At 44.3% G+C, this 10,910-nt stretch overlaps 2 protein-coding genes across 2 annotated transcripts; both read right to left on the reverse strand.

The window, feature by feature from the left end:
* Positions 1-50: 50 nt before the first annotated feature.
* On the reverse strand, positions 51-2,735 carry LOC107378713 (trophoblast glycoprotein). The gene is made up of 2 exons (XM_015949065.3): positions 2,476-2,735; positions 51-1,762 (listed from the first exon to the last, which is right to left on the reverse strand). Exons 1-2 carry the CDS (start codon positions 2,733-2,735, stop codon positions 799-801), a joined length of 1,224 nt encoding a protein of 407 aa, XP_015804551.3. The 3' UTR covers positions 51-798.
* Positions 2,720-6,020, reverse strand: LOC107378714 (transmembrane protein 222). Its single transcript, XM_015949066.3, has 6 exons — positions 5,855-6,020; positions 5,596-5,680; positions 4,675-4,706; positions 4,495-4,591; positions 4,284-4,414; positions 2,720-3,675 (listed from the first exon to the last, which is right to left on the reverse strand). Exons 1-6 carry the CDS (start codon positions 5,971-5,973, stop codon positions 3,591-3,593), a joined length of 549 nt encoding a protein of 182 aa, XP_015804552.1. The 5' UTR covers positions 5,974-6,020; the 3' UTR covers positions 2,720-3,590.
* Positions 6,021-10,910: the final 4,890 nt, after the last annotated feature.

Genomic DNA, 10,910 nt, shown 5'->3' on the forward strand with positions numbered 1-10,910 from the left:
ATGTGAATATGAAAAATATTAAATAATATTAATACTGCATACCTGGGCTAGAAAACAAGGTGAAAGGTGCATGCAACCACACACTATTTTGGAGTTTACAACCCAAGCCTTTTGTCGACAATGTAAAGTCAATTTAAACTGGAACTTAGTGTGGTGGCACCTGGGGTGGCCAATCAGATTCCAAGGGTGGCATGTGCTACCCCAGGCCACTCCCTGGACACGCCCCTGATTTCAAGGCTGCCTTTAAACGATGGGTTGTATTAATATAATATAAATATTAATGATTAAAATTCCGATTAGTTTGAGTTAGTAACTGGTTGCAAAATCATCCAAGTTAATTCAGTTTTATGTAAACCTTTTGATCAAACTGATGAGTTAATTAAAAGATGGGGTTAATCAAATAAATAACCTAAGAGCGTTGCTCTTGTTTGGTTTGCATTTTTAATTTCTAGCAGCTGTTTGGGGTTACAAACAATTGTGACTTCTTGAAAATCATTTTTGTTTCGGCAGAAAACACATTTTTAATCTTCAGCTGGTTTAAAATTCAATAATATGGACATGGGATGGCTTATTCGTGGAGTTTTTATTTAGCACAATTGTTTAATTAATGGTTTCATTTGATTAAAAATCCACCCCAAACTCTAATGATGAAACAACAAACAGGAAGAAGCTCAATTCAATGAGAAAACTTGCCTTACGATCACAAAGGCACTTTCAACAAGGGTTTTAAAGGTTGGAACTGTGTCAAATTCACAGAAAATCAAATTTTGTTAACTAATTACACTCAAACATCAGAAGTCAATTTGATGGGGAGGTAGTTGCCCGTTTCACGTGTGTTTCTGTGGGGTCCTGGACAACGCAGGTGTCATTAGGCAGCTGCTGAGACGGGGCCAGTCCTCCATGCTTCTGCGGCCTGCTGCTGTCGGCTGCAATGCGCCCCAGCCGAGGATCTGAGTCGATCTCATACCGGTAGTGGTACCCCTCTAGAACGTCCCTGCAGGCATCTCTCGTTTCTATGATCCATTTCTTCATGCCGTTGCGATTCAGGTAAAGCACAAACAGGAAAATCATGCCCACGAGGCCTAGAACCAGACCCAGGAAGACGTACGACGTCTGCAGCGTGAGGTCAGTCACCTCAGGGAGAACTGGAGAGACACAACCAATGGCCTGGACAGTGAGTCCCTGCAGCCGGACATTGGTTACACCTGCTGGTGACACACATCTGACGGCATCCACATCCACCTGGGCTCTGGAGTCATTCAGCCACGTGACAAACTCTCGGATCTCACAAGAGCAGGTGTACGGATTGTCACCGAGAAGGATTCTGACATTCCCGAGCCTCTCCAGCTCTTGTAGAGCATCATTCCTGAAAGTCCCAAAGGCATTGTGTGTCAGATCCAGGGTCTCCAGGTGATCCATGCCAGAGAAGGTCCCGCTGTAGACAGCCACCAGCGAGTTGTTGGACAGAAGGAGCTGCTGTAGACTGGGGACGTGGGAGAACATCCCAGGTGGAAGCAGGGCCAGACGGTTTCCAGAGAGGTCAAGGCGGAGGAGCCCCCAGAGGCCACCCCAGCGCAGAGCCGTGGCGAGGTCTGTCAGGGCGGTGAAGTTGAACAGAGAACAGCTCAGGTCGAGCTCTTGGAGAGGACTTCCAGGGATGCTGAGAGCCTCTGGATGGATGAGGGCTAGCTGGTTCCCACTGAGGTCCAGGAAGCTCAGGTTGATGAGGGCAGAGAAGGTGTGGGCCGCCAGCTCTGTGATCCTGAGAAGATGATCGACACTGTGAAACCTCCTTAAAGACACAGCAGGTGGTTTCCTTTGCTTGGAAATTCATCTAACATGGTTTTGTTCAATACATCCTTAACTACCACAGTATCAGTATCGTGACTCTGTGCTGCTCTTGATGCCTTCGTCTGATTTATAGGATGACATCCCAACGTGTCAAAACACGCGAAGAGCTGGGAGCATCCGGATTCATTTCTCGCTAGGGATGCAACGATACCACTTCTCTCCAAACTGTTACTTGGATCTGAGTACTCGTCGATACCGATTACTGATACTTCTACCACACAAAAACATGCTATGAATCGGAATGCAGGTTTTATTTTCTTCTCTGCTTTCATGAGGAAAAGACTGTGAGGTAGATAAAAATATACATATTAATAGAAATGATCACAAAACTAAAATAATTGGTGAACAGAAATGACAAGTTACAGTGAAGCCACTTTCAAGCTACTGCATTGGTATCGGTTCACTTTTACCGACATCGATACTGGTATCGGTTCACTTTTACCGATATCGATACTGGTATCGGTTCACTTTTACCGATATCGGTACTGGTATCGGTATCCCGATTTCTCACTATATCAACATGAAGTAATTTGCCTCAGAAGCCACGTTCACAGACATAACCTTTATTTCTAAAGTCAGACATGCTTAATGTACACAAGTGAAGCAAAACGCTGAAGTTCTCACCTGTTGTTGCTCAAAATGACGTTTGTGACATTCTCCAGCTCTGAGAACGACTCCGCTCCAATCTGATGGATGTTATTCCCAGTGATGACGACAGTCCGGGCATACCCCGGAATGTTTTGTGGCACTCTGAGCAGAGACTTGGACACACACTTCACAGTGTGAGTGACGGCGAAACACTCGCAGCCAAGCGGACACCCCGAGCACTGGTAGGGTGCACAAAAGAGAACTCCCAAAAACAAACGCGTTGCAAAAATGCACATCTTTAATCTGCAGCCAAACGGTAATAAGCTAAAAAAGAAATCAAACTACAGCACAGGAGCAAAAGTGAACAAATTTAATGCTGCTCGTTTCTGCGGCTGACTCTCCTAGTCGGCTTCGCTGTGGGTATAAAGGTTCCTATAACCTGATGGTGCTTCATATCACACAGAATCTGTGAGATAAAAAAAAAAGGTATGTGGTTCCCTTAAAGATACAGAGGACAATAAGGGCGATCACCGTCTGCCTGAGGAGGCAGGGCAGCAACCTCATTAAACTCACCAAACTATTGGAAATTGAGTAAAATGCACAACAATAAATTAGATTATTTATCACGCAGATTTAAAAACAAGATGATAATCCAGCATGAGATTGTACAGTTGGAAAACATTCAGTTTGTCTGAAAAAAATAAAAATAAAACAGATTCAAATAACAACAACACAACTTTTTACATGCGAGTCTCTCATCATTCTATCTCTGGTGGCGACTCAAATCTTCTGGATTAACAATCAATTAGGACTCACGGCTTTGAGATTATTTTATCCATTTTAGTTTAAATCCTCAATAGAATTAAGATTAGACCTCCAAAAACTCCCAATCTAAACCTTCATTCATGAAAACTGCATCCCGCTGAAATCTCAATCCCATGGAGGGGAGTTTTGATATTTTCAAAATAAAAGACCATTGTGTGAAAAGGAAGGAAGCACTGGTAGTGTTCCTCACTTAAACTAAACGGCAAAAAAAAAAAAGCTTTGCTCTCAATGAGACGTTGCAGTCCTTTGTCTGGCGTGTTCTGTCCCAATGTTTGCTCAGTCCGAACACCGCTCGTACCAGCAAGTGTGCAAAGCCGTCTGCGCCGCTACAGGCTGAGCGTCAGGATGAAGGTGGTGAGGACTCCGGACAGCATGACGAAGGGCAGCCAGGTTTTCAGGAAAGCTGCCCAGCTGGGGAACAAAAACAGAGAGTAAGAGGAATTAAAAGTAAGCAAAGGAAAAACTTTAACTCCCACAAGCCCACACCAAGTGCCGCTGTCCACCCCGCCCGCCGGCGCAGGGAGCTCCAGCAGAGCGGTGACCTCCAGCGGCGGTGCAGTCGGGGAGCGCTGCTGTCGGTGATTAATTACACAACTCGCCTCCTGAGCCGTGGGAGTGTATACGAAGACGCCGCACACCCTGGCTGCACTGTTCTCTATGTGGGTCAGTGGAGAATAATGAAGGGGGGTTGCTCTCTCTCATTGCAACGATAACCCAGCCACGGCACGGACTTATTCCAATGAAGAGACAGGGAGAATATTAAATATCAAACTTATTTTCCAGATGATGCAGTTATCTTTCTTCCATAAATAGTTTTCTACCTCAGAGGATGGATTCGGAGCTCAGCTTTATTCCTGTTTAGTTTAAAGAAGCTCTTTGGAGATTGTAAATGTCACGTTTTCAAAACCGTCAGTTTGCTGAATAACGTGGCCTGGTCAAGCTTCTTCACTTCGGTACCAAAAACCAGGTGATGTCACTTCATTTAGCCTTCAGCGTCCTCAAAGCAAAGCAACACTTACCTCACGTGTTTCCCATGAATAAACGACAGCATGCACAGGTTCACCATGTTCCAGGAGGTGCTGTTGTTGTATCGCATCAGGTTTAGGGCCAAGGCAACGTGGGAGTGGCAGTTATCCAGGCACAAATTGTGCTTCAATAATTAAAAAAAAGCATAATGTTAATATCGATGTGGTAACAGGCAGTAATAAAAGCTCCTGAACGAAGTCATACCGGCCTGCATTTGTATTCCTCGGATGCATCGTGCACTGCTTGGTCCCATGTGGCGGCGCCGTTGCCACAAACCTTGTCCACGTCCAGTTTCCAGTACCTGCAACAATAGCTACCATCAGTGTGCTCACTTCAACCCTCCTTCAGAAAAAACACAGGCAAGAATCGTATTATTTAACTTACTTTGTTGGCCGGCCAAACCCCATGTTGTCCTCCTGGACAGCAAGAACAAAATGTAACATTTCAAGTTTATGAAGCTGAGTGAGTTTATTGCTGAAGAGTATGTTGTGATTGTGACTAAATCATAAATGGCCATCGGGGTAGCATCAGTGCTGCAGCATGTGAAATGCTTGCATGATAAATAGTGGTGATTTTAGGCTATTTGCTTGAGCACTCCTAAATCTAACTTTGCCCTCTGAAAATAAAGATCTGATTTTTGTAGAGCACACTAATTATTACCTAGACTTACCAAATATTTAAGATAAACTAAATGATAAACCACTAAACTCTAAAAACACAGTTGCTAATATAAATTACGCTACTTTTAATTTGAAGTCAGCTTTTATTTTGAAAGCCACAGCAATTTTCTTGAGCAGCCCTAAATAAACCTGACACTGCAGCTACTCTCTGCTGTTGAAACAGCAAAGGAAACGATGCATTTAAACTGATGGACAAGTCCAAAATAAAGAACATATTTCAGTCATCCAGAATTAATCCTATCCATAAACATTTCAAATATCAGAAACATCTCCTGTCTATGTAATAAATTGTATTCAGAGTATTTGTATGTTTGCTTTAGGCTCCTGATCCCTACGGGTGAATTATTCCTGTAATGAAAGAATGTTCGTGGTATAAGTAATTTTCAAAAAAAGTACTGATAAAAAAAGTCCTGTAAATCGGAAGTGTCTTTTTTATTTAACATTAATTAAATAATGTTTTATTTTTAAAGGAAACGTTAAACCTGTCTACGATTTATTAGTAGGAATGTCAAATTAGATGTATATTAATGTAAATTCTGATAATTATAATTTTGATCGAAAGTCGACATTCATCATGTTGTATACTTATATGTTAAAACGACGTGCCATACAATTTAGAACTCACCGAGACAAAATAAGATCCTGCGAAATCTCTGATGACTCCCGCTGAGGTGCAAATGCCCATGTGACCGACGAAGGGAAGCACCCACCTGCATGATCAATGAGCCACCTCATGTGTTTGGTTGTGCAACACAACACAGAATATATTGAACATAACCATGAAATATATCAAAACACCACCCAGCCACAACTAATCCGTATTATGTTCAGGGATAACACGTTGCGTTAAACTAGCAAATCGCTGGAATGCGTTAGCTTCTTACGATAAAATTGGAATAGGTGTCCAGACAACGCAGTAAGGATAGCGGCAGCTCCTCCTCTCTGTCTTTGAGAAATCACCGTGGTAGTTCATCATTATGTCGGATTCGTCAACCTCCGCCATCACCGTCTGTGGTCAGGAATGACAGATGACGTAAAGAGGCAGGGTGGAGGCGGAGCCATGAATTCCGACAGACGGATGTGTCCGTGAATCCGACACGAGTTGTTGCGTTCATGGTCCGTGTCAGACAGTCTATGATCCAAACATCCGGTGATAGAACATGAAGTTAGTTGGTCACATGTATTCTGTAAATCATGTTATGTTGATGACAACTATATAGGTCATAAAGAGAAATATGTTTTGTGTTCTTTTGTCACGTTTTCTATGAGCACACTAAAATTACAGCAGCTAACCTTTACTTATGTAGCAGGATGAGGTAATCTGCTCCTGACTTTAATACCAGGTGTTATTTATTAAAATCAGGAGCAGATTACCTCATCCTGCTACACTTATTATTACAGTCATGTCTTCATATAGAATATTTGATATCCACAAGCACGTGATGATGTGTTTCAGCTGCTAACAGGCACCAGAATTAAAATAGAAAATTAAACAAGTGTGAACGCTAACGCGATATATTCAGCCATCGTCACCCCCGAGCTGCACATGCAGGATGCACTTATGAGAACGGTGAGGCGATCCTCTGTGTAGAAGCCATTGTTCTGCAGATGTTCTTCATGCAGTGTACTTTTATTTCTGGCAGTTGTTAAAACCACCGTGCTTCTCGCTGACATCAATGATTTCTCAAATGTCAATGAAGTTTACAAGCAGTGTGAGTATGTTGGCTTCCCCTCTATAGATACGAGCTGTTGTACAACCCTGACCGCTGCGTGTCAGCACAAACTAGCTATACCACAAGTCCCATTTATTTAGCATAAGGAGCCTTTAGATCTGCCCGCTTTGCCCATCTTTCCTTAGTTTACTCCATCTATGTTTTTATATTTCCTACTTCTAAATAAAGTGATGTTCTGTCTGGAAGAGTTTTTATGGCTCCATGCTGATGTGAGGAGAGATCACCACATGTTGCATAAGCCAGTTAAACACCGAAACCAGAGATGATTCAATGTTACTGTAGGGTTAATGACCTAAACATAGGAATTAAAGGCTGTTGCTATCAGCTTATATTTTAATTCCTAAGATCAAACAAATTGATGAATGAGATTATATATGGATATATAAATATAATAGATATAAATTCATACACCAACTTGCTTGGTCTATGTTTAATCAAAAGATTATAATATTTATTTTTAAAGATTTAATTTAATAGCAAAGATTATTTGTTAATTCAGAAGATCTAAAGATCTTTGCCTGTTCAGTGATCAATGTACACCCACTCTGTGTTTATTTCAAGAAAGAGTCAAGTTTAAGAAGGTTAAGAAATTTATTACTAAACAATTATAAAACATGACAATTTATAAAAGACTTTGATATTAAAAAGACTTTGGTATTAAAAAAGCAACCCTGTGTTTGGATGAATCTAATATGAAGTGTTTGTTTGCAGGTGAATGCAATGTCTCAGAACGTGTCTGGCACAGGTGTGTTCTCTGGAGGGCCCTCGGTCGACGCTGTAGCGTAATGGTTTATTGACGTTACAACTCGCAGGTGCAGTCAGAGATCAGGGTCAGCCAGTGTGGTCACAGGGTGGCATTCAACCTTCCCCCTGTGGTAGGCGAGTCACCAACGTCAGGTCTAGAGGTCACTAGCACCAGCTGTAGGAGTAGGGTCAGTGATGTTGTCAGCCCCCCCCTTCGGCAGGTGGCATCCCCACCGCAAGGTACTGGGCTTCAGCTGGAGTCTCGGCGCCACCATCAACTCCCCCTTCGGCAGGTGGTGTTCCCACTCCAGCGTGCGGAGTCTCAGGTGCAGTGCCACTGCAAACTCCCCTAAGTTAATGTTGTTTATGCTTGACGCATCCGCGAGGTTGCGTCATTTTAACAACCACGCCCCTCCACAGCGCCTCCGCACGGCCCAAAATTTCCGCACCGCGCACCTAGGAAATTTTCTAACCATGCGGACGGTCGGACGCGGAAAAACATGGAGGACTGGCAAGAACTAGTATGGCAGAGGTTCGTAAATACAGACATTTGTATGATTCAGCTCTCAAAGATCACCGCGATCAACACGTTGTTAATAATTCTTGGAGAGAAATAGCTCGCACTGTCGGAAAAGACGAGGACGCTGTTAAAACATGCTGGAATGCCATGTTGTAAACAGTAATTTTTACTTCTACTATGGTGTAGTGTTGGATGCATGCCGTAGAGCTCTATGCTGCCCCCTACAGTTTGAGAGAATATTAGCTCACCGCAGAGACAAGCCGCATGAACCTATAAACGCTGCAAGTTGTGAAGCGCGTTCCATCTGCGAGCCGCATCACCAAATGGAAAGTGAATGCGTCAAGCATAAACCAAGCTTTAGGTGGTTTTCCCACCCCCGAGTGAAGCAATCTTGCTGCAGAGACGACACAGACTCTGTGGGTGTCACTGACCTTGGAGGCTGTGGATCGACTGGTCACTCTGACAGCGCCGTTGTAGTTAACAACACCTAGAGAGGGAATGACACGAACACGAAAGAGAGCCCATAGCTCAGGAACGGAGTCAAGCTTGACAGGAGAAGGCAGATGAGCTGTCGGATCAGAAAGGTACAGGATCATCCTGCTAATATCAGAGTCCTGGGACTGAAGACTGACAAGGTTGTTTTCAGAAAAGACAAGAAGAACAGACTCAAAACCATCGGACGGTCGAGAGGTGGACGCGTTAACGGCCTGAGCTCAAGTCACGACACACACACGGGGTGGGTTTGACCGAGAAGACACACTGTCAGGGAGCCACAAGGGGTTAAAGGACCATGGGGTACCAACAGCTGCACCTTGTTTGGCAAGAGAGTCTGCAATCAGATCCTTATCAGTTCCGGGTACACGAGAAAGACCTTTGACTTCACGCCAATAGATCTGCATGTCATGTGATGTCGCTAGGGTTATCACAAGCCATGAAGAGGTCTTGATGCTTAACGGGCTTCCGGTTAGAGGTTAAGAACCCGTTAATTTTCCAAGAAGGTAAGGGAGGTGGTGGAGGACCTAAACTTGGAGACGGCCACAGAAAAGGAACGCTCAGAAAGATAGGAGGAGAACCACTCCAGAGCCGTTCCTGATAGAACTACCCAGTCTCTCAGCCTCTCCAGTTGCAGGTGATGGTCAACAGTGTCAAAAGCTGCAGTCAGGTCCAGCAGGACCAGAACAGAACAGTCCCCTGCATCACTGAGTCAGAAGGTCATTAGAGACCCTAAGGAGAGCTGTTTCAGTAGAATGAGCTCTACGAAAACCTGACTGGAAGCTATCATAGATGTTATGTTCATCAAGAGCAGCTGTGAGTTGTTTAGCCACAACCTTTTCTAAGATCTTGGAGATGAACGGAAGTTTAGAGAAGGGTCTGAAGCTGCTATGGAGAGAGGGGTCAAGACTCATTTTTTTAAGAAGCGGGTGGATTACAGCGTTCTTAAAGTAAGCAGGGACCTGACCAGAAACCAGAGAAGCATTAATTATAGAGAGCACGCTGGGACCGATGGACTGAAAAGCATTTTTAAACAAAGATGAGGGTAAGATGTGGAGGGGGCATGCAGAGGTCTTCATAGAGTTAACTAGTTTGGTTAACTCAGGCAAAGAAACAGGAGCAAAGCTATCTAGGATGATGGGCCTGGTTGGAGTCAGGAGAGGCAGTGATAAGGCTGAAGGAGAGATGCTAGATCTAACCTTATTGACTTGTCCACAAAGAAAGACAGAAAGTTCTCACAGTTTGCAACAGAGTGGATGGAGGCTGTAGGAGAGGCAGGAGAGACGATGCTGCTGATGGTGTTAAACAGCACCTTGGGGTTCCCTTTGCTCTGGGACACCAGGTTGGAAAAATAGGAAACCCTAGCGTCTCTGACTGCAGAGTTAAAGGATGTCAGAAGATCTTTTAGGTGCAGCAGATGGACGTGGAGATGAGTTTTCTTCCACAAACGCTCAATTTTTCTGCATTGGCACTTTAGGCTGCGAAGGCTGTCATGAAACCAGGGAGTAGGGTTCACTGCAGGAACTAATCTGGTTCTGACAGGACAGATATTGTCCAGAATGGAGAGGCAGTGATCGTTAGACTGAGAAGGTAAGGAATCTGGGTCGTTATCAGAAGAACAGGGTGGATCAAAAGCAGCAGAAAAATTGCTAGCTGTGCTCTCATTAAGAAAACGAGAACTAACCATACGGCGAGCAGGAGGTGGGGACGCAGAAACTGACAAGTTAAAGAAAATGCAATGGTGATCAGAAGTAAAAACAAGGTCCAGAGTGTGCCCCCTGGTGTGTGTGGGGCCAGAAACATGATGGGTAAAGCTGAAGGAGTCCATAGTGCTGGAGAAATTCATGGCAAAGTGATGGGAGGGATCATCAACGTGGATGTTAAAGTCACCAACAATCACCAGTCTGGACAGCTTCACAGTGGAGGATAGAAAGTTACTAAACTCCTGAAGGAAAGAAGTGTTTGGACCAGGTGGACGATAGACCACAGCACAGTAGAACGGGTCCTTACACCCGACTTTACTCAGCTGCAGTTCAAAGGAAGCAAAGTGACCAGAGGTTGTAGAGCTACGTGGAAGATGGTCTCTGTAAACAACAGCTAGGCCTCCACCACGACCAGAACCCTGGGGCTGGCTAAGAAAAGAATTACCACTCGGGCAGAGTTCAACCAGACCAGAATATCGTGGGCGATCGTGAACAAACGGAAGGACAAAAGAGTCTGGCGATCATAGGAGATGGCAGCAGGGACACTACTGAAGAGTATCGCAGACAGGAGCAAGGTGGAAAAGAGGAGGTTAGTGGAGAAAAGTTTGAAAAAGTGGCCGGTGACTGCAGCTAAGCCAAGCACAGGCGCCATCTTGTTACCGACCGGAAGCGGAAAGAAGGTCACTGGCCGATGTTGTGTTTCAATGACGATGATTTTCTGTCCACCAATGTAGCTGGAAACGTGTTT

The sequence above is a fragment of the Nothobranchius furzeri genome, chromosome 5 (genome assembly GCF_043380555.1).
Source record: "Nothobranchius furzeri strain GRZ-AD chromosome 5, NfurGRZ-RIMD1, whole genome shotgun sequence".
Lineage (NCBI taxonomy): Eukaryota > Metazoa > Chordata > Actinopteri > Cyprinodontiformes > Nothobranchiidae > Nothobranchius > Nothobranchius furzeri.

Coding starts and splice junctions, on each gene's coding strand:
- LOC107378713 (XM_015949065.3), bottom strand. CDS start 2,735: ATGTGCATTTTTGCAACGCGTTTGTTTTTGGGAGTTCTCTTTTGTGCA. Junction 1,763..2,475: donor GTCATTTTGAGCAACAACAG/GTGAGAACTTCA, acceptor TCATCTTCTCAG/GATCACAGAGCTGGCGGCCC.
- LOC107378714 (XM_015949066.3), bottom strand. CDS start 5,973: ATGGCGGAGGTTGACGAATCCGACATAATGATGAACTACCACGGTGAT. Junction 4,592..4,674: donor GGGTTTGGCCGGCCAACAAA/GTAAGTTAAATA, acceptor CTATTGTTGCAG/GTACTGGAAACTGGACGTGG. Junction 4,415..4,494: donor AGGAATACAAATGCAGGCCG/GTATGACTTCGT, acceptor TAATTATTGAAG/CACAATTTGTGCCTGGATAA.